Source organism: Phycodurus eques, chromosome 9 (assembly GCF_024500275.1).
Source record: "Phycodurus eques isolate BA_2022a chromosome 9, UOR_Pequ_1.1, whole genome shotgun sequence".
NCBI lineage: Eukaryota > Metazoa > Chordata > Actinopteri > Syngnathiformes > Syngnathidae > Phycodurus > Phycodurus eques.
Window position 1 is genome coordinate 27636220 of NC_084533.1, and position 22319 is coordinate 27658538.

At 42.2% G+C, this 22319-nt stretch overlaps 1 protein-coding gene across 2 annotated transcripts in view; it reads left to right on the plus strand.

The window, feature by feature from the left end:
• The window catches only part of zdhhc9 (zinc finger DHHC-type palmitoyltransferase 9), a 31170-nt gene that overhangs the window by 1512 nt on the left and 7339 nt on the right, over nt 1-22319 (plus strand). For both annotated transcript variants that reach the window (XM_061686666.1, XM_061686665.1), the window contains exons 4-8: nt 11407-11567; nt 15173-15331; nt 17283-17420; nt 17794-17840; nt 18121-18225. In XM_061686666.1, the coding sequence (XP_061542650.1) occupies nt 11407-11567; nt 15173-15331; nt 17283-17420; nt 17794-17840; nt 18121-18225 (610 nt within the window). The remainder of the gene's footprint in view (nt 1-11406; nt 11568-15172; nt 15332-17282; nt 17421-17793; nt 17841-18120; nt 18226-22319) is intronic.

Below are 22319 nucleotides of genomic sequence, written 5' to 3' on the forward strand. Positions count from 1 at the left end.
CGTGCGTGTGTTCAAGTTTGGTAGGAATTTCTTTCCTCGTCATGCTTGGGGTTTCTCACATTTTAAAAATCAGTTAACATGTTAATAATCAGGTGATGTGATTCCTGGGGTCCTTTATTCTCGGAAACAAGGGTTAGGGTTTTGTATGCGTCTATGTGGTAATGAATGTTAATATGATAAATAAATATTACAAAATACAAAGTTTGAAGCAAACTGCAATAAATTGCACAAGGAACAAAGATAAACGGTAACCGTATTCGGATGTATTAGGTATTATGATAACTAATGCAAGTTTAAAAGCCAAGCTTTTCACAAGATGCACATACAGTATGTAATACAACATAGGAAGACTGGCGGCACAGCTAGCCAGCTGCTGCGCCTCCGTCGCGGTTTTCTCTATTTTGTACCTAGTTTTATTGTTTTACTAAAGGTTGCCTCATATGAGCGCTGGAGCCATTTGTAACAACCGGCTTACCCGATCTAACACTCTGCGACCCCGAAAGAGTCGTTAAACAGCCTTTAGCTGTCCGCCGCTACTTCCTCGCCACTCGTTAGCCAGCGGTTAGCTTCGCCGGACTCCTGTGGTTCCTCTCCGCGCTCTGTGCCCGGACAGCCTGCTCTGGTGTGCCCCGCCGAGCACTCCCGCTTGGACCAGTCTGCCAGCTCTCCTGTACGCTGACCTGCGCCCACGGATTGCTGTGCAGGGATCAAAACGGACACACAAACACGCCACCTATTGCCTAAAAGTATAGAGACACGGCAAGGCACTGAGAGCCACCCGCACCCAGAGGTGCCACAGAAGATGCCCTCAGTGAGACCACCACGACCTGGTGGGACTCCCCACATTGTGCGCAGCCCCCCCAGCCTCCCTCCTCGGTCCGGGGAAACTGCAGGATGACATCCCCGCGGGCACACCGATCGCAGTAAAACCTACAAAGAACAGGATCAAAACTGAAGGGCAAAAGGAGATGCGATAACATTGGATACAAAAAATAAATAGATAAATGAATAAGCAAGTGAGTCGATCAGACAATGTCTAAAGAAATCAGTTAAAAGCTGAAGCAAAAACCTTGAGCCTCTTGTTAAACGCATCAACACGAATAATGTTCCATTTGCCCTATTTATCCGAAGTCAAGTTTTAGTACAAATGATGCCGTTTAAAACGTCATGGTAATTTTGACGCGTCGACTTGGAGAACCCCTCGGAATCTTGGCCCTTACTACCTTCTGAGTAGATATTTTTAACTAAAACTTGCCAGCCAATTAGAGAAGGAGTTATCCCGAGTAGCAGACAAAAGCAAAGGGCCGAGGAGATTTGTTGAGAAAGAATCAAGTTGTGTCTTTTTTTGTTTTGTTTTAAGCCATATTTTTGATATCCCACAAAAACATTCCCCAAAAGGCAAATTCCTTTCGGACACGAAAAATACAATTTCTCCGGAACCCACCATCCCTTTTTGAGAATCCTTGCTGCGTTGTACACGGGTTGAAGCGGCCACTCCGTCCAGATTCAGCATTTTGCCAGAATGTCATTGTTGGGAAATCTTGTGTGGTTTGCTAGAAGGAGCTGTTTGCGCACAGAGAAGCGAGATGATAATGATGGTGCAAGGCTCTGCACAGACTAATAGCTGGAGAGTCGTTAGTGTGCCACGTTCATACCACTGTACAGCTCAGCGTAATTATCTCTGATGGAGGGATACATATTAAGGCTGAGACCTGCGTGGGTGTAATCTTAAAAGTCATCAGAAGACCGCATTGCAAAGACATTTTGTGAAAAAACACCCCAAGGCTTAACATTTCAGCTAAGCAACTGTTTATATTGTGTAGTAGCGTACATGCGGTCATCGGAAGTTGTTGTTCTTTACCAACACAGGTGATGGGAGTTTATAGAATCCTTGCAATACAAAATCACCATATTGTGTGCAAAAGTCGAGCCATGCATGGGCCGAGAAGCGCGGAACAGAGCAGACAGTGTCCTCCTGACTGGCTTTGATCCAACGGCAGGCAAGCCGACGTGACGTCTCTCTTTTGTTAGCAGCTGTGGGCTCCGTTTGTAAGGGAACCTCGCTTTCGTTAGCGTTCAATTGTGGAAACGGGGGACCGGGTGCACAAATGGAAAAAGGATAAACGGCAAGAAAGTGCGTCCAGGTTATTTGCTTGCTTTGCTGGGCTGAATCGATTTCTTCACAGCTCTTGTGGGCTTCAAATGTTAGTTTTATACCCTCTGGCATTATGTCTATCCTTTGCTTTGGACGCTTACTGATACTGCGTTCCAAGAAACTAAGATAGTCTCAAATTGTCCTTTTGTTTATACTTTGAAAGCAGTAGTCTCATGTTAGCATTGTGCTAAGTGTGTTTAAAGACCTTAGCAAAATTCAAGTGCTCTAAAGGCATGGCCATGCGTATATTTAAATATGGTATTTCTTCATGGCGGCTTTCACTCATTGCAGAGTTGGTTGGATCGTAACCTCAGCGATGGAGGGGGTATTACTGTTTGTAAAAGTGACGCATACGCCGATGAGGGGTATTGACAACCATTTTGGATAAGCTCAATCAGTTGATCAATCGGTGCGCATGTGCGCAACGTTTCATTGCACAGCCACATTGCCAACCGCTGGCTTGGCGTGGTTGGCAGGTAGCGGTGCCTTGACCTATGAGTGACCCGACTCACAAGTGTTTTGAGATGCAAGCCGTTGCCTGGCTGATCATTTTGTATGTTTTATTTTTAATTAAAAAAAAAAAAAAAAAAAATGTTTTCTTTGACTTGCACGCAAAAATGTTTTTGATACGAGCACTTAGATGGTGGAAGCGAACTTGACAACAAGCGGTTTTGCAGATAGTGAACTGTTCTTCAAAAAGTCTTCGAACAGTTTATTGTCACTCACAGTTGGAGTTTACAGTCAAACTAAACGTAAAACAAGAGGAGTTGCATATTTCGTCTTTAAAACAACATACGTTCGCCTCAGGAAAGTCTGATAGCTTAATGCTAACCCAATGCAAAACGATGTAATCCGTCTATAGCGATTAACAAATGGCATCCATATCAAAACACTCTCTCGCGTCCGGCGACAGCAACCAGCGTGACGTCGCGTCCCCCAGGTGGGCCTTTGCTCACCATTCTCAAAGTTGATTGGCTGCCCCGATCTGGTCTGAACACAGCACTACGCAAATAAAACGAATACTACTGCTCTACCCTCCTTGTCAACCGTATTTTAATTCACATTTGACTTTGTTCGCATGAAGGTCGAACCCTGTCATCTTCAGGTGGGATATTTCCCACTTTCTACTAGCCCTGAATGCAGCATCAGAGGTGCTTGCTTTGGCGAATGACGTGTTGTGACGTAAGACTTTAAAGCAAGCGCTTCTTTCTGGTTGGGCATTAGTGAGCACGCGTGTGTGTAAAGCCCGTTGCTACGGTGCTTGGCGGAAGCATAAGCGCGCGTCATATGTTTGTCCGCCCCAGGACGTCGGAGCTTCTGCGCTCGCCTCTGTGCGTGCGTGTCACCGGGCGGAAGCTCTCGGTGTGTCCGGCTGTCCGCTCGGGGCGTGTTGCGTGAGGAAAAGCAAAGTGGAGGAGGCGGCGGCATGCAGGGCCAAGCCCGCAGAGAGGCTGCACATCTCGTAACCGACACCAGAGCCTCCTTCAGCTTCCTGTCCCCCCGGCCGGCCAATCGCAAAGCGGCGGGTGGGCTCTGCTCATATCTCAGTAAACTGATTTATGCCCTGCTGCATTTATCCAACACACATCTACAGGCTTTGTCACTGGCTTCCTCTGGAGGTGTCATTTGTTTTTTTTGTAGTCAGATTTTTCTCTCTCACTTACTGTGTATTGATTTTTTTTTCTTCTTTTTGTTTTTAAGGTTGCCAGACAAATCGAGTCCACTTTTCCACACGGGGAAAAAAAAAAAAAAAACAGTTTAAAAAAAAAAAAAATGTTTTTTTTTTTTACGTGGGATATATTAACTCACCTAGTTGATCATTATTCTTCGTTTCACTTCGTGGACATTGTATGATGCAACCGCTCCAATCCTATATTTAATCTCATAAAAAGGCCCATGACCCCGGCTCGCATGTTTTCACGCTCTCATATGGTTTTCAAACGTTGCATAACAAGAAAGATGGATTTAAACTGGGGGGAACAGATTGAATCCTCTGAAGCTTCAGACTCGCCGCTTTCATATACTCTGGATTAGGTTTTCAAAGAGTTTTGAAGGACGCCTTCATGCAAAAATGGAAGAGCTGCCAGTTGAAAGTGCACATTCTCGTTTATTTTTTTTCCTCCCCCCCCCCCCCCACATTGCTTGGGCTACTTTTACACCTGAGTCCACAAAGAGCCGTACAAGAAATCTGATAAAAAGTGTTATCATTTCCCAAGTCTAACCGCTTTTCCGGCGGTACTATATTTCTGCAATCTTTGAATAGTTTCATGCCCATCGAAACTCAGAACTCTATCCTGAGCTCTTTGCTGAACAAAATCACCTCCTTGTGATTTTTGTGCTTTTGAGATGTCACCAAAGCCCATGCTAATAGGAAAGTGATACTAGGTGTCAAAGAAGTATCTTAAAGTGATGCATTTTGACTGTTCTAAGATTTTTGCACATTTGGTAGGAGTTAAGTTTAGCCAGGGTTGTTAGTGGAAGTTAGTCTTTGATGCTGCGTTTTTGCTCTGCTAAGTGACTTATTAAAAAGCTCAAGCTAACAAGCGACGGATGTCTGTCAGATTATGAAGGGGACATACATGTGCACTTAAGATGCATTTCCTTTTAAATCAAATCGTCATAAATCCATTTCTTTTTTCAAGGTAAAGTTGCAAAATGAGCACCTACGTGGTCCCTATCCCCTGCGAATAGGGCAGGTTTAATGTATTTATTTGACAAATATATCTTCTGTTGCACTTAACATGATTCAATGCCCGGTGTCAATTATATTTCTGTACAGATTTGAGAAGTTTGCAATAAACCAACAAAGGTTGTGTGAGTTTTCAGCTGCTGTGAGTCGAAGAAGCTCCACGCTCATCGGATATTTACCGAGGTGCATTTGCGATGAGGCAGTAGTTTTAGTTCTCCTTTTTTTTTTTTTTTTTTTTCTTCTTCCATTCCAGCCAATGCCCGAGAAAAGAAACAAACAGTCAGAGGGTACAAATGTTTATAAGACGCCGTTGTTTCAGGCTAGAAGCCCCGCTGGTCGTGTCCCGGCACAGCCAGTTGCATTATGCATGACGGCAGGACTCCGGCAAGTCGGGCAGCGCTTGCAACGGTGAAGTATTCATATCGATGTATGAGTCACTGTGGTTTGACAATGTGTTTTAAACCTGGGTCCAGTGTGTGGTTTTATTTACTTATGTCCTACCTTAAGAGGCCACCTCTAAGTAAAAGTAGATGTTTACAAAGTACACTATATAAAAATACGAAAACAAATTGCTCACTCTGACATGAAATTAGACTAAACATTTCCTGTTGTAGGTCAATTGGTATTACCAAAATCATTTCTAATTGCGAAATGCCAGAATAATGCATTTTTTTAATAACTTTATTCAAAGTCAGAAGTGTATATGCATGGCCACTCCAAAACATTGTGAATTTATGACCCTTAAGCCACTTTGTAACCAGTTGGGTAGTATGCTTCGCGTCAAAGTTTTGACTTCCTGGCTGATGTCTTGAAGTTGATTCAGTATTCCCACATTAATTTTCTTTTCTCGTGATGCCGCCCAGTTTGTGACGTGCACCAGTGCCTCCTGGAGAAAAACAACCCCACCACATGATACTGCTACCCCTGATTTCACAGTTGGAATGGTGTTCTCAGGCTTGCCAGCTTCCCTCTTTTTCCTCCAAGTTCAGTAACAGTTAAATTCTTTTTTCGTCAGATATGGCTCCCAAAATGAAGTTACTTGTACCCGTGTGCATTTGCAAACTGTAATCTGGCTTTGTGATGTTTCTTTTGGAGTAAAGGCTTAGATTTCCTTTTGACTTCTCCATGATGTTACACAAAGAAGCTGTGTTTGAAGTGTGCCTAGTTCAAATACTGTACATCCACAGGTATGTCTCTAATAAACGCAAATGATGTCAATAAACCCATCAGAAGCTTCCAAAGAAATGACATTTGGTTTCCCCAAATTGTTAAAGGCGTAGTAATCTTACTGCATGTAAACTTCGGACTTTGAAGAAAGTAATGAAAAATTGCCTCAGGAAATCCTCCTCTAATTATTCTGGCATTTAGAAAATAGAAATAATTTTAGAAAATCGAAATAACAGTTTCGTCTGATTTCATGTCAGTGTGGGGGGAGGGGGGGGGGCGTGTCCTTTTTATATCGTGTATGTACAGTAAATATCTCCCGTTTCCTCCCACATTCCAAAAACATGCATGTTGGGTTAATTGAAGACTCTAAATTGCCCGTAGGTGGGAATGTGAGTGCAAACGGTCGTTTGTTTATTTGTGCCCTGCGATTGGCTGGCGACCAGTTTAGGGTGTACCCTGCTTCTCGCCCTGACTTAGCTGAGGTAGGCTCCAGCACACCCGCGGCCCGAGTGAGGATAAGTGGTACGGAAAACGGATGGATGTTTTGCTTGCGAAGAGAACCCTGTGGCTCAAAGTCCCTGGTAGACGCACCCTAACCATAATTGGGCAAACACGTGGAAGTAAGGAACATCGATGCCGAACGCGTCTGTTGTGGCTTTTATGGTTGCAATATAAACGGCTGATTGGAGGATTCTCAGCAAGGTGACGTCCATTTCTAAACAGTACAGAATTACGTCAGCCAAACCATATTCAAAGATGGTATACTGGTAGGTAGGAAGATACCTATGGAGAGTAGGTCCTCTACTGTCGTTTCAAATTAACATCATTATCTCCATTTGTGTGTTTTGCTTTTTTCTTTGACGTTTTTGACTTACTTGATGAAGCACCATGTCACCTCACATGATATGTCAGTTCAGGAAGTAATGTAGGATTAACTGTACGCGTTTTGCTTTTTTTTTTTTTTTTTTTTTTTTTTTTTTTTTTTTTTTTTGCAACACTTAATCCAAAGAAGAACAAGCCCCAACATTAATTATGTTTCTGGTGACGTAAGTTAAGATAAACTCTTTTGTTGTTTGAAGATTTTACAGTGGTTAGCTTCTATTTCCTCTTGTGCGACGACAAGAATGTTAGAAAGTAACACGTGAAGCACATTTGCCACACGAATCACCTTACGTACGCGTTTAAATTAAGGCTGTCAAAATCTTTTTTTTTTTTTTTTACCTTTACATGAAATTACAGTTTTATCATAGGAGCAGTTTGACACTGAAATGTTGTTGTTTTTTCAGATAATAGATAGTAGCAAGAAATATTGTCAATTCACTATAGAGCAAACCTCTGAAGTCGTACAGTTTGCATTTCAACAGTATATTTGGGGGGCATCAGCTCAGCAAACATCGGTGTGCGCGTTTGCTTTTTGCAACCGTTATTCACAATGAGGAATCGTCATGATAAATTGTCATTCAAGATGTCAGCGGACCTCACCAGACCTCAGTTTGGCAAGCAATACATAATTAAATGAACATTGTTTTTATTTTTTTGTTTTGTTTTATTATTATTATTATATTTTTTTGTTGCTACATTTGACATTGGTTAAATTCTCTAAATATGGCACGTGAGGCTCATTTGTAACGAGAATTGCCTTCACATTACTCTTTTGGTCGTCAACTGTGGTGAACTGGTTTTTTACTTAAAAACTTAAAAAATTGCATGCAAGGTAATACAAGCTTTGTGATTGCAGCAGTTTGACACCGAATGTTTATTTATTTATCCCCCCGAATTTAGATTCTTTCTCATGGGGAAAATTCGAGGTGGACCAGCATCGCTGAACAGATTATGTTCAACCTTGTATATAATAATGACTCATTGCAAGTAATTTAAGGTATCGATTTGCCACTGAAGATGGAGAATAACTCTCAACACAGACTTTAATAAATTGGTGAAATGCATCTGACCTTGCACAAGACGCCCAAATGACGACCTAGCAAGATGAGTGAGAAGAGGGCGCACTGATAAGCTCAAAAAGCCTTACAGATGAACCCCCCCCCCCCCCTTTTTAGGAGCAGGTGATTCAGTTCAGATTTTTTTTCTGCTCACTGTGTGAATGATGACCTCATAGTGTCACCGTAGCATCGTCAGCCTGCTCCTCGGCCGCCCAGGAAGCGGTGCCGGCAGGAAGCGCAGGCCTGATGGGAATCGATGATAGCGCGTGACTCGGACGACGGCCGCTCAACTAGCGGCGTTATACTTCATCAACGGGCTGCCTTCTGACAAATGGCCCACGCCTCATTTAGACGCTCGGTCCGGAGGAAATGACTTGCAATCTGTTTGAACGCTGACGTTTGTTTCGTATCATGGGAAAATTCAGACAGATCAGACCGGTTCTGCAGTTGTGTGTGTTTAGGTATTCGGACATACTTGTTAATCAGCACAAACTGGTGGACTTTGATTCTTTGCTGTGGTTAGCTTGCTATGTTTTTCGTGGTGGATATGTTCCAGAGCCATCCCCAGCAGGTGAAAATCTGTGATATACAGTGGATATAAAAAGTCTACACACCCCCGTTTCCACCAATAATGTGACCTATAACCTGTACAACTTAATTGATTTTTTAAATAATTTTTTTTAATTAAAAAAAAAAAAAAAAAAAAATCTTTTCAAGAGAGGAAGTAAAAATAAACAAAACTAATTTGGGTACACAAGTGTGCTTACCCGGTTATAATTGAGTCAGCACACACCTGACACAACTAAAGAGCCTCTAATTAACCCCGAATGTAGTTGAGCATTTCTAGTAGGCGTTTCCTGACATTTTAGCGCTTTCTAGCCGAAGTCTAAAGGTTATGCACTAACACTTACTGCTATTTTGAACTGTTCATAGTTCCCTCCACCTTGTCTAAGGCCTCAGCTCAAGCAGAAGAAAAACAGCCGAGTTGCTAGCATCAGTAGCCGGGTGCGTCGCTTTAATGTTCTGGGCCGGAACGCTGATTTCAAACTATTCCGCGTGAGTCCTCGTGTCTTATTTTATGAATTGTGTATATTAATTTCAGTTTACCCCTTTTCCTTTCCTTAATGTTGAACCATTTTGATTCGAAAAAAAGAGTTAATAGTCATAATTCGTTTTAATATAATTACTGTATGATGAATGTGAATTGTACTCAGTTTTGGCGCCCCCTAGAGGCCACGACACCCTTAGCATTTACTAATCTCGCCCTATGGGCGAGCCGGCCCTGCACCCACATCCCGGTTATAAGACGTTGTGCACACTTGTGCAAGCATCTTATTTCAGTTGTTAAACAATAACAACCTGCAGAATGTATTTGCATAAAAAATTCTGTCATCTAAATGAAAACAGTCCTCAATTGGAAATTACATTCTACCAACAATATGTTACTGTGTCGTCGTAGCATGAAGAGGTTACTCTGATTACATTGCAACATACATTGAATATGAGAAAAACCTCCATTTGTGATGCAGTGCGCTTACAAACCAAAACTTACAAAAAGCTTACAAACATTAACGCAACTGTATGTGATATGACGCGAGGCTCTTGCACACAAATGCGACGTGTTTGTTTCTTTGATGATAGTCAAAAATGGATAACGTGAGGAACGATGGTTGTAGATGGTTTGTTGTGAAGGTTGTTAACTGTGACATGAAGTGTATTTGAGAAAATGAGGACATTTCCACAAGGTTTGCGTTCAAATGAAATGAAACAAATGGCCAAGTGGTGTTAGCACTGGAACGCCACAGCAAAAAGGTTGAGTGTTGGAAGACAAGAAATTTGCCATAGATGTGGATATGAATTAATTAATGAAGGGTTTATTTTGAACATGGTAGTACGCAGCAAAACAAACAAACAAAAAACTCAAGCATGTTCAACAAGGAGTAGAAAGAAGCTTATTTAATCCTACCTGCTCCTCACTGCTCAGTTGAAATTGAAATGTCCTGTCCTGTCCTGTCATCACGCACTATGAATGGTTGTGTGTCAACATTTTTCAACCACGTGATTGACTGGCGACCCGCTCCAGGAACGTGATGAGCTGTCTCGAGAATGGATGGACCGAGGAACTGAAAATGCTCAAAACCTCTCACGTTTGCAGCAGTGAAGGGCAGAATTTCTACTACCAAAGAGAGCAATTTCGCTTTCCAGCCCAAATTGATGCTGCTGATGGCACGGCTTCCTCTTGTACCGCATAATTAATTTATAACATCGGTTAATACTTATTTATAGCCAGATATTCATTTGTGCGGTCGTTAAAATCCTCCCGTATTCTTCTCCCCAGGCCGTCACGAGCGTGCACGTAAGCGAACGCTCAGCTCCTTGATGATCCACAATAATGCGACTTGTGCAGGATGTGCCACAATAACTAGAAATGCAATTTTAATGTGACATTATGACTATATTATCCATGCTACGTGGGAGGTGGATGGCAATGCCAATGGTCTTCTTTGCATAGTAGCAGCTGCTGATAGAAAATGTGCAACAAAAACTATGTCAGAGGTGGCATAAGTACTCTGTACTTAATTAGAAGTATAAATATTCGTGTAGGCTTACCTGTCAGTGATATACAATAGCTGATTTGATAACTTGGCACAAGGAAATCCTTTACCCGTTTATTTTTATCAACTTGCATCGTGCTCGTACTGAGAAGGGAAAAAAAATAACTGGACATGCTACGAAAACATGTTCGCATTGGTCTCCTAACGTTGCGAACTGACTAACAGAAAATGCTAAATTAGCTAACAATAACAGCTGACAAAATTGTTTTTTAATTTTTTTAAACGCCAAAAGCTGGTGGTTCTTCGGCTGCCACAAGAGTCACAAGACGTGACATTTTGCAACTTATCCCCAATGTTGTGTCACAACACGGCAAAATTCCGAACCGCTCGAGCACATATTTTGAGAAAATGGCAGATAACAAAAGATTGTTTTGTTTGAACACTTGATGGGTGGGCGGACACTCCACAGACTATTCTACACTTTGTGTAGAAGCCATTAAGTCCATTTCGCCTTCTCTGTCCCATATAAGATGGTTTTATTGTTTTTCCATCCTTATACGAAACAGTGGTTTACTTCTTTTTACACAGAATTAAGAATTTTAGGTGCGTATTCATTGAGGTTCCACTGCACTATGTGGTCGTGCCCGGCCTGGTGATTTATGCTAAGGTGTCTCCAGTCCTCCAGATCGTGAGGGCAGTGTGGCAGGATGTTATTTATTCCCAGCCCCGACTTCATGCTGTCACACTTTACGACCTCGAGCCCAGACCAGCGTTGGACGATATGTTGTTCTGCCTTTTTACGGTCGATATTTATGGGTGGGAGGAAAAGGTGCGTCGCACTACTCATGCTCTTTTTTTTTTTTTTTTTTTTTTTTTTTTTTTTTTCCCCCCTCCCCTTAGATGTCCGTACCTGGCTGTCCACCTGTCCGCCGCCATCCCAGTCTTCGCCGCTGTGCTCTTCCTCTTTGTCATAGCCATGCTACTTCGGACCAGCTTTAGTGACCCGGGGGTCCTTCCTCGAGCGCTCCCTGAGGAGGCCACGTTCATCGAGATGGAAATCGGTGAGTTGATTTCAAACACTGCACATGAGATTTTTTTTTCGTTTTTTTTAGTGCGATTATTTGAATCTATTAGTATTTTACTTGTTATTAGTATATTTTCTGGTTGTTCTTTTCAGTTATATTTAAACTCAAGTTTTGGCTTTGAAATCAATTGAATAATCGTGATTTCAATATCAATCAAAATAATTGCCCAGAACAAAACCAACCCATACTGATAACTAAAGAACGGAAAAATCAATTTAAAAATGTTTTTAAATTTATTTTTTGGCTAAAAGAAGAGATTCTACTCTTTCCTTTGGTATGTTCGTGCTTATATTGTCACAGAACACGAACTTCTGTAGCTCTTGAAAGAGGGATCGAAATGCTGTAAATGGGCTAGCGATATTGGGAACTTCCCATGGGCTCACCACCTGTAGGAGGGGCCATAGGGGTCGGGTGCAGTGCGAGTTGGGGACCTTGGCGATCCGATCCCCGGCTACAGAAGCTGGCTCTAGGGACGTGGAACGTCACCTCTCTGGCAGGGAAGGAGCCCGAGCTGCTGTGCGAGGTCGCGAAGTTCCGACTAGATCTAGTCGGACTCGCCTCCACGCACAGCTTGGGCTCTGGTACCAGTCCTCTCGAGAGGGGTTGGACTCTCTTCCACTCTGGAGTTGCCCACGATGAGAGGCGGCGAGCAGGTGCGGGTGTACTTATAGCTCCGCGGCTCAGCGCCTGTACGTTGGGGTTCGCCCCGGTGGACGAGAGGGTACCCTTCGGGTGGGGGGGGTGGGTCCTGACTTGTTTGTGCCTATGCATCAAACAGCAGTTCAGAGTACCCACCCTTTTTGGAGTCCTGCTAAAGCTAACGCCCACGCGACCCGACCTCGGATAAGCGGTAGAAAATGGATGGATGGATGGATGGATTTGGGAACTGCTTTGAAAACGGCTGGCAGTCAGTGAGATTGTGGCATTTCAATGAGAAACATTTGCATGCAAAGTTGCTGGTTAAACATTAGTCTATTTTGAAATTAAAAAAAAAAATTTTTGTCCGCATCTGTGGATGTCGGTGCACAAACATTCTCATTGTATCGCTTTCATTTCATTATCCAAATCAAGTAATAGCGACTAATGCTTTACAAATAAACCCTAATCCCCGTCTCTCCGAGCAATTCCATCCCTCACTCCCTCAGCTGCTTTTTTTACGACCAGGAGAGTAAACCGTAGCGCAGTATTTTCTGCAGGAGACCTTATTGCTTCCCCCCACCCTGCACGCGTGCACGGGAGGCTGCTCAGTCTTTGTCTGCGTGAAAGATTCGCAGCGTCGTTCAGCAGCCATCTCGCTCCGCAAAAGCGCTCGCGGGCGGAGCCCGGCGACAGGGGACGGCCGTGCGGCCGCCAGCCGACGCTCTCCTCTCTCATGAGCACCGTGACTCATTCAGCTTGATGCATGACAAAAAAACAAACCCCCCCCCCCCCCAAAAAAAAGCCTCACGGTTGAATTATCCTCATGATGAGCTCCTGCAATTTCGTCCGTTTTGAGAAATGGAGCAGGACATTATAAAGGCATCAGCGTGCCAATTTATGAAAATGAAGCCTTGTTTTTGCTACTCATCGCTACTGTGGAAACAACAGCCAGCATTCAATAATGTCAACGAAACATCTTCAGATATTATTTGCAAATGTTCCCAATTTTAAAATTGGCACAATGATCTCAGTGTGTTTGCTCGTTGAACTGAAAAACGTCCTCCCGCGCACGCGCTTGTATGCTTGAAAAATAGTTTGTCTCGTTAATAGGTCATTGGATTTAGATGTGTTGTTGATGCCCGTGTATAATTGTTTCTCAGTTCCTTTACCGGAATACTGTACATCACAAAGTACACAGTACGCTGTGAAAATAAAATGCAATTGCCACTTTTGTCATTTACTTATATTGTTTTCATATTTTTTTATTTTGCAAGTATTTAGTGTGACCTCGCTTTACACCAAATGATTCTTCAAAATAGTTACACAGTTATACGTGTAAAGCAATCACTGAAATGCACCTCAGAGCCACATGACAAATGAAGTTAAAAACACATCGAAAAATAATGAAGGAAACAACTAATTGATCAGTTACGTATGAAACCGTAAATGGAATCGATAACGAATGTCAGGGTAAGAGTCATGATGTCATGCTTGAAGTCTGTATCTTTCCCGCTATTAACGATTTGATCATGTCAGAATGGCCATTGTGAATAGGATCATTAAATCGGTGTAATAGCGTTAAATGTCCTTCCGTGCAAATTATAGGAAGAGGGCTCTTCAGTCACCACAGCCTTTTTAGCCGATGACCTTAACTTGACATATACAAAAACCGCCGATCGCTTGGCCCTCCCAGTGTAGTACTGTACTCCACTTAATAAGAAAATACTCAAATCATTTGGGAAGACCGCGCAGGCCATAAACGCGTATCTGCTTGCAGCCTTGCTGCTTTGTCGGTGTGATAGCGCGAGGCCCCCAGGGGAAGGCGACTGCGCCGTAAAGGAGGAGTCGCATCCTCTCGGAATATGCGATGCTGCTCGCAGACTCGCGCAGCTTCCTGCGACTGAATCACTTGGCGTACTCTCCACCGGCCTGTCGTCAGCGCTGCTGCATTGTCGTACGCGACACCGCTGTGACATCATCGGAGATGGATACTTGCCAGAGCTAAACTGCTCTTGGAGTGGGGCATGCGGATGACGGCGACGTGAACAATGTAGGGCAAAAACACACAGTGGCCACAACATTAGGTACACGTGCAAACTACAATGCGGCCGTTTCCATGGTACGAGTGGTACGCAAAAGAATCAATGGATTAAATACAAATAAACATTTAAAACTTGCAATACAGTCAAACTTATTAGAACTGCTTACAGCTATGCATGCATCCTTTTTTGGTTATCTACTACAGTACATTTTCAACTTTTCAAGTACAATCATTTCTTTTTACTTTGAAGTACAATACATTTGCATTTAATCTCAAAGAGCTGTTTGTTTTTGAACATCTAAGTACAATTTTGTCCTCAACTTTTGTTCAAAGTGTGCATAATGTTACAGTGGCTTCCGAGAATAAATATACTTCTTATGGCATAAAAACATCTGCCTCGCGCTTGATATATATACACTTGGGCCTGCTACATTACTCATTTATTTTGAATGTTCTGCTGATGCTCGGAGAACAAAGTATTATTTTGGGGTGGTGCTCTGTGGGGGGGGGGGGGGGAACTAAATTAATCAAATGAAGTCTAATATGAGAGCTGTATCAACAATTGTGCTTTTACAAAGATAATAATGCTTTTGCAGTGACACTGTTTGCGAGGTCATCAGTCCATCAGTCGTGAAGCTAATTATCCAATCATTTTAAATGACACCAGAGGAGTGCAAGCTGCTTAAGCTATTTTTCTTTATTAAAAACAATAGTGGTGTGTTTTTTTTTTTTTTTTTTTTTTTTTAAAAGAATGGTTTACTGGCACCGGAAAATGTATTTTATACAACAGTTACGATCTCGGTCACAGAACAAATGAATCTCGTAGGTCAAGGTAGCGCCGTAATAATATTTAGGCCTACAAGCGGAACAGGCATCAGTCTCCAAGTGTTTGCTCCCGCAGAAGCGGCCAACGGGAACGTCCCCAGCGGGCAGCGACCGCCGCCTCGAATCCGCAACGTTGAGATCAACAACCAGATCGTCAAGCTCAAGTACTGCTACACGTGCAAGATCTTCCGGCCTCCGCGAGCGTCCCACTGCAGCATCTGCGACAACTGCGTCGGTAAGCGCCAGCTGAGCCGCTTTGTTTTTACCGTTCCAAAAGAGTCATTGCTTTTTGATTCAAGTGTGGCAAAAATAGAGCCAGCGGTGATCCCGGCGACCTCTCTGCTTTCACGGTGGTGACTTATCGAGACAGATTTACAAACGGATCTACAAACCGACGCTGACCTTGATACAAATAATCGAAGATTGTGCTCCTTTTGTAAACACACAAACGCACAGTCGACAATGACTACTTTTGTACCCAAGCACGTTTGTATGTATAAAGACACAGACGACCTCTTAGTCGTGTTCCACGTTCGGAGTTTGATGAGTTCATCATCATCTAATTCGGTTCTCTTTCGAAATCTGTATGCCGACTTTCTATTTATGCGACCACAGAAAAGTCGTTTGTTCTCTTGAGGAAACGTTTGCAAATCTATTTTGAAGGTATGCAGCTCGACTTAACTTGCTGGCGCTATTGTTGTTCTCGCGCTTTCTAAATTGGGTGACAAGCAGTAGATTTAAAAGTAATGATTGACCTTTTATTTCCCTTAGGAAATAATGAAAATAGAAGTACGTTGTTCTAGGATCAAATTGTCACCATGATAAAAGCTTTATTAGGTGTACAGTGGACCCTCGCATACTCGCGGTTGGGCACCTGCGGGTTCACCTTTTCTTCTTTTTTGGCTAAAACGAGGCCCGATGACGCGAGCAGGCCTGGCATGAGTCGCCCCTCCCTTATTCTACTACCCGGCACGCAAAAGTACCTTCGTAATTACACTGTGGTCTGTTGCCACCTTTTCTTACAACACAAATAATTTGGCCTCTCTTGTGAGTCAACATGATAACATTAACAACGATGATAGCAATAATGAGAACAATTCTTGTCTTTATTATCCACTTGCCTGTTTTAGGCACGTGCGTACTTTCAAATAAGTCTTGCTTTGCCCCACCGTCGGTTTTCATTGTCGCTTGGCCGCAATAAAAGCCTTCTTGGCAGAGGAATCCAAGGCTGCTCATCCGTTCGCCGTAAAGTCAATCACGGGTGTCGCCACCCTCTGAAGCCCGAGCGCCCGTAAACGAAGCTTATCTCCAAACAAACTGCCGCGCCTGCCTGCCATCTCCTCCTCGCGTCAGTAATCTCGTCTCGTACCGTTCGCCTCTGTGTTTGCCATCAATTGTTTTGAGAGCCTAATCGGGGAACAGGAAGGAATGTTTGGGCAGTCACCAATGAAGATTATTTGATTTTTTTGGTTTGTTTTTTGCATAAAAATAAAGAAGAAGAAAAAGAAGCAAAAGTTTTTGACGTTGACAATAGATTTGAAATAAAGCAATCAAGAGCTTAATGAGGTGTAGATTTTCAGTGATGAGCGAGCAAGCGGTACCGCCGTACACTCGTATTACTGTACACACACACACGAGAAACTAAAAACAAAATAAAAGGGCATTTACTCTTATTATGCTTCATTCATATTTGCACAATGCATGCACGTTTGAGGACACTTTCAGCAATAGGCAATAACAAAATGGTTGCTTAATTTCATACTTTATTGCTAGAAGACCAACGACTCTATTGTATTTCAAAAAGAAAAAAGTGAGAGAATGCAGTGTAAAAAGTGAATTTTCCATATCCGGCCGCTTGTTTCATTGCCAATCCTTTGTGGTGGTGTACCGGAGAAAAATGCTCCACCTCATTTTGCCTCGCATCTGATTCTCTTCCTCAGAAGAGGCGAGGAAAAAGGAAATGAACACTAAATATAGACCGCCGGTTTACAGAAAAGCAATGCACAAGGCCATCCTTCCAACAGCGGCTGATTTGGGTGTATTTTTAACCACCATCTCCTTTGATGACCCCCCCCCCCCCCCAAAAAAAATACAAGAAAAAAAAACCTGTCTGAACCGCATTCCGCATTTTCACCATTGTTTTGATCTGTGCCCCCCCCCCCCCCCCCCCCCTCCCCCTCCTTCAGACCGTTTCGATCACCACTGCCCGTGGGTGGGCAACTGCGTGGGCAAGAGGAACTACCGCTACTTCTACTTGTTCACGCTCTCGCTCTCGCTGCTCACCATTTACATCTTCACCTTTGACATCGTCCACGTGGTCATGCGTGAGTATCCTGCGGAGGCGGCGGCGGCGGCGTGTTGGAGCGAGAAGGAATGTGACGAGACGAGAAGGGCGAGCTTTACCCACAAACGCATGCGGCTCTGACCTCAATAAGAGGTCAGAGCTGCATGGCCGCCTTGAGGCACAACATGATGTGCATGTGACAGATTTTTCACACTAGCTACATTATTTTCTCTTTTATTTTTTTTAAAAACCCCACATAGTTGATACATGAGGGCCAATTTGCTTTTTTTTTTTTTTTTTTTTTTTTTTTTTTAAAACGACATATTTCTGTAGTTTCAGTTGAGATAACAAAATCTACACTGTTTATTGCTGAAAAAGTCTCACTTGTGTGTGTGTGTTGTTGTGTTTTACAGGTTCAGTGGATGATGGCTTTTTGAGCACTTTGAAGGAAACGCCTGGAACATATCCTTTTTTTTTTTTTTTTTTTTTTTTAATAAACTAATACAATGTCAATACTATAGCTCGCCAGACATGACACTGGCGGGGAAAAAATGAAATTGTAGCCACAATATAGATGTGATGTGTACACAAAATGTAAATTTGTGGCCACCAAATAGGTGTAACGTGCGGACAAAATACAAATGTATTCGTTTCATATCATTCCCGTAGACGACGTGGACGTCTGGGTAAGCAAATGCAGCGCAAAACGTCTGTTGCCGTTCCCTTGACTCAAAGTTGTCACCGTGCTGGAGGTGCTGGTGTGTTTCTTCACGCTGTGGTCTGTGGTGGGCCTGACCGGCTTCCACACTTACCTGATCTCGCTCAACCAGACCACCAATGAGGACGTAAGTCTCCAAATATTTCTCTACACGACCCAATTGTTAATTCTTGTCGTCGGTCCGATCCGGAACATGTAAACTCCACGCGTATAATTTTATTATTATATAGGCACCACACCCCTACTCGATGCCTTCCCTCGTGTGCAGTTGAGTAAATGCCTTAAGAAATAAAATCTCTGTAAATGAAGAGTTGAAACGCAAAAGCCGATAGGGCCACGCAGACTAGCAGACTGCTTATCGTGGAATTGTTCGGCGTTGCATTTCCTAACCCTGCAAAACCGAACCACTACTATGTAAAACTCATCCCAAAAAATAATAATTATTTATTTATTTATTTTTTTTTTAAATGCAGAAATTGACAAGTGCCGTATGTATTTTACCGCAGCTACTGTCGTCTCCATTGACGCACACGTATGTCATGAGCACATACGTATTTACGTCATGTACACCCGCAAACATTTCCCCTTAAACTGCAGTTGTGGGAACAGTTGGGATTTCTGTTTGTTAACACAACGTTTTTTCTTGGAGTTGGCTGGTTTTTGCGATGACATCAAGGACCGCTTTGAAATACCTTTTCAATAAAAGTTAGCGTTATTTCCAGATTACCCTCTCAGTTGCTTAGAATACCCTAAATAAAAATGTACTTTAACCTGGAACCATAAATACAAAAAAAATAAATCACCCAAGAAAAAAATACACATATTCAGGCATTTTTCCAGATTCTACAAGTTTTAAAACATAGCTTTATGTGTATCACGTTCAAATTTAGTGTGTTAGTTACAGTATCTCAAATTGGCACAAAAATGGTAACATTTCCTTTATTTTGTCAGATTTTTACCAGCAATTGGAACCTCATTGACAAATACAAACATAGTACATTGACCAACGTTTCGGCGTCATCTTTACCAAGCTTGACAAATTCGAGCTGCAAGCAAGCTGACTTCAACAACAACAACATCACACTGAGAGCCAACTGATTTTGGGTGTTTTTTTTGGTTTGTTTTTTTAAGTGTAATTCTCATGAGATTTAAAGCCAAGATCCAGTGCGTGTGTGGCTTCACACGGCTGGAAGGATAAACACTGACAGGGCGTAAACACGACCATCTCGAAAGAACCACTCCGCTTGTTACCATGACGACGGCACCGCCTCCCCCACAAGCCAAGGACAAAGGGTCAGCTGAGTGTAACTTGTTAAACATCAGCCAGTAGTCCAAAAAAAAATAAAATAAAAGAATCTGAATGTTGGACAATACTGAATATAGTTTGTGTATTAAGACACATTTTGTTAGGATTTGAATCTTCTGTCTTCCTATTTGTAATCCTCAACGAAGCAATAAAGTGCATTTCTCCTAGCTCTTTTTGAAAGCCCCTTAAGGCTACTCGGCCCCCCACCTTAAACATTTCATTCACACCGAGACCACGAACGTCTTGACAAGGGAGACGTTGCCAACGGAGCAGCTGAGTCATGTGACAAATTGGCCGCAAAGCGCTTTGAAAGCTAAAAACAGCCTGAAACAAAAGAGGCCGGCCGGGCACCATCCGACAACACAAACGGCTCCTCTTGTAAAAAAGCGCAACTGAGCTGACAAGACAACGAAACGCACGCTCGTCCGGTTTAGGGCATTAGGGAGAAAATGTGGAGATGTATTGATTGATTGAGTAGGGATAGGACAGACGATCGATACGGCAAAGTGGGTCTTAGCTTTTGTTATACATTATTGATACACTGCAGTTAAATATGCAAAAATATATACTGCAATGCTTGTTAAGGGTTTTTGTGGGTCAATTCCGGATCCTTGAGCTTGTGCTCTTCCAATAAAGAAGTGTAAACGGGTAGTGCATACTTATTTTAGGATACGATCCGTCGTTATCGTGCTTTTAAATCATTTCATTTCATATTAGTTAGATTTATATGTAAAAAAAAAAAAAAAAAAACAGCAACAACTACAGTGGCTATAAAAAGTCTACACACCCCTGTTGAAATGCTAGGTTTTGTGATTTAAAAAAAAAAAAACCCCAAAAAACAAAAAAGAGACCAAGATAAATAATTTTAAAACTTTTCCCACCACCGTGACCTTTAACATGAACCAGAACATGCTTCCCCACCTGTTTTGGAGATTTTATTAGAAGGGGAAAAAAATGACACTGAAATTTATTTTGGGGTTAATCAGAGGCTCTTGAAATGTTGGCAGGTGTGTGCCGATTCCCATTGAACACGAGTTTGAATGTCAACTGGGCCACATCCTACTTAGAAGACGGTGTGCGCACTTATGCAAGCACATTATCTCCGTTGTTGATTTTCGTTGATCCTCTTAAAGATAAAAATATATTTTGTCGTACAGTTTTAAAGGTCACATTAATTGTGGAAAAGGTTTTGAACTGATTTATTTTATTATTATATGTGTGTGTATTTTTTTTACGTCACAAAAATCTGGCATTTGAACAGGGGCGTATAGACTTTAAAATATATATATATATATATATATATATATTTTAAGAGAGAGTGCAGTCATACTTCCCCCCCCCCCCCTTTCTGCTTGAATGATTAATTCATACTTTTTTTTTTTTTTTTCTTTCTCTTTACACGGGAATGGCTGGGCTCCTTTCCGCCCCGTTTCATGAGTAATGAAGCCGTTTCATTTGCACCGACGGCGCGCGTGTGACGTTGCTCCAGGAGTTGCAACAATGCTCGTCAGCCCGGCTGTTTTCCCGTTTCCGTAGCTGCAAACGGTCTAAGAATAGATTCATCGATACCTGCAGGGAACAGGACGCCTGCCAAAATATCCGCGGCGGAGGGGGGGCGGGGGGCGAGGGGTGTTTGACAGGGGGATGAAAATGAGAGGAGAAAACTGAATATAGTAACTGTAGAAGATGGCTAAATCCTTGACTATTAGTGAGTAAGGGTAACACTACAGAATCCATTGTTGTGAAAGTTCTTTGTAATATTTTGCCCCTCTCATACAGTGTAGCTACATATAAAGTAACCAACATTTTACAAACTCTTCTGTGTGGTTCAGCAAAGTTTAAAACCAGTACAAACACAATAAATGTTTTGTTTTTTTGGTACGCTGACCCATTTGTTGCCAGGCGGAGTTCTGAAGGGCTCTTCCCCCAGAGGCCAATGAAATAAAGATGATATAATCAAGCCACGGCCACTTCACATTAGAACACGCTTGCGGGAACAGGAAATAACCCTCACGCCCCAAAGGAAATTATTCATAAACAAAACTAACAATCATGAGACGTTTATATATCCATGTTAAATTGTCAGTTGACTCACTACTCTATTAATTATAGCAAAGCACTTTTTTGTTTTGTTTTAATTAGACAAGGCCATGGCGTGACTAAATGAAGCTCCTCCCCCCCACTTCAACGTAGTTGCTTGGTCACAAGATGGCACCCAAGCAATGTTTTTGGATTAGATGTGGCGTGCAATTGGGAAGATTTTCAACGAATTACAGAGGATGAGTTCTGCCCCCCCCCCCCCCACCCAAAATTTTTTTTAAAAATTCACAGATGCTGAATTGCAAACATGCGGCAGTTCACTGTGCAACATTTTGAAAAAGGTCACAAACGGATTCATATTTGTGAACTGTAAAATACGTAATACAGCAACTAAATAATTTAGTAAAGCTATGCTTAAATTTAAAAAAAAAAAAAAATAAATCATGTGGGACACTGCAGCATTCCCACTTAAAATATGAATATAAATAAAAATAAAAAATAAATATAATTTCAATATGATTGACATGATGACAATGTCATTCCTAATCTGTATTAAATACAAAATACATTTTAGAAAGAGAAACTGCTGGAAGTAGTCAATTGTAGAGCATAAGTGGAGCTGATTTTGTGACATCTCGTGTGTGTCTATTGTACAATAATGGTGAAAAAGGTCATAGCTTTTAGTATTCCTCAAAAGACACAAAAGTGTTTTTTTCCCTTTTTTTTTTTTTCCCCTGTCTCTTAATTTCACAATGAATTATTGACTTGGCTTCTACGTGCATTTGCCCCCCACCCCTCCCCCCATATTTAAAAATTTTTTTTTTTTTTTTTTTGTCGCACCAAAGCAGGAGTCATTAAATCCTTGACGAGATCCT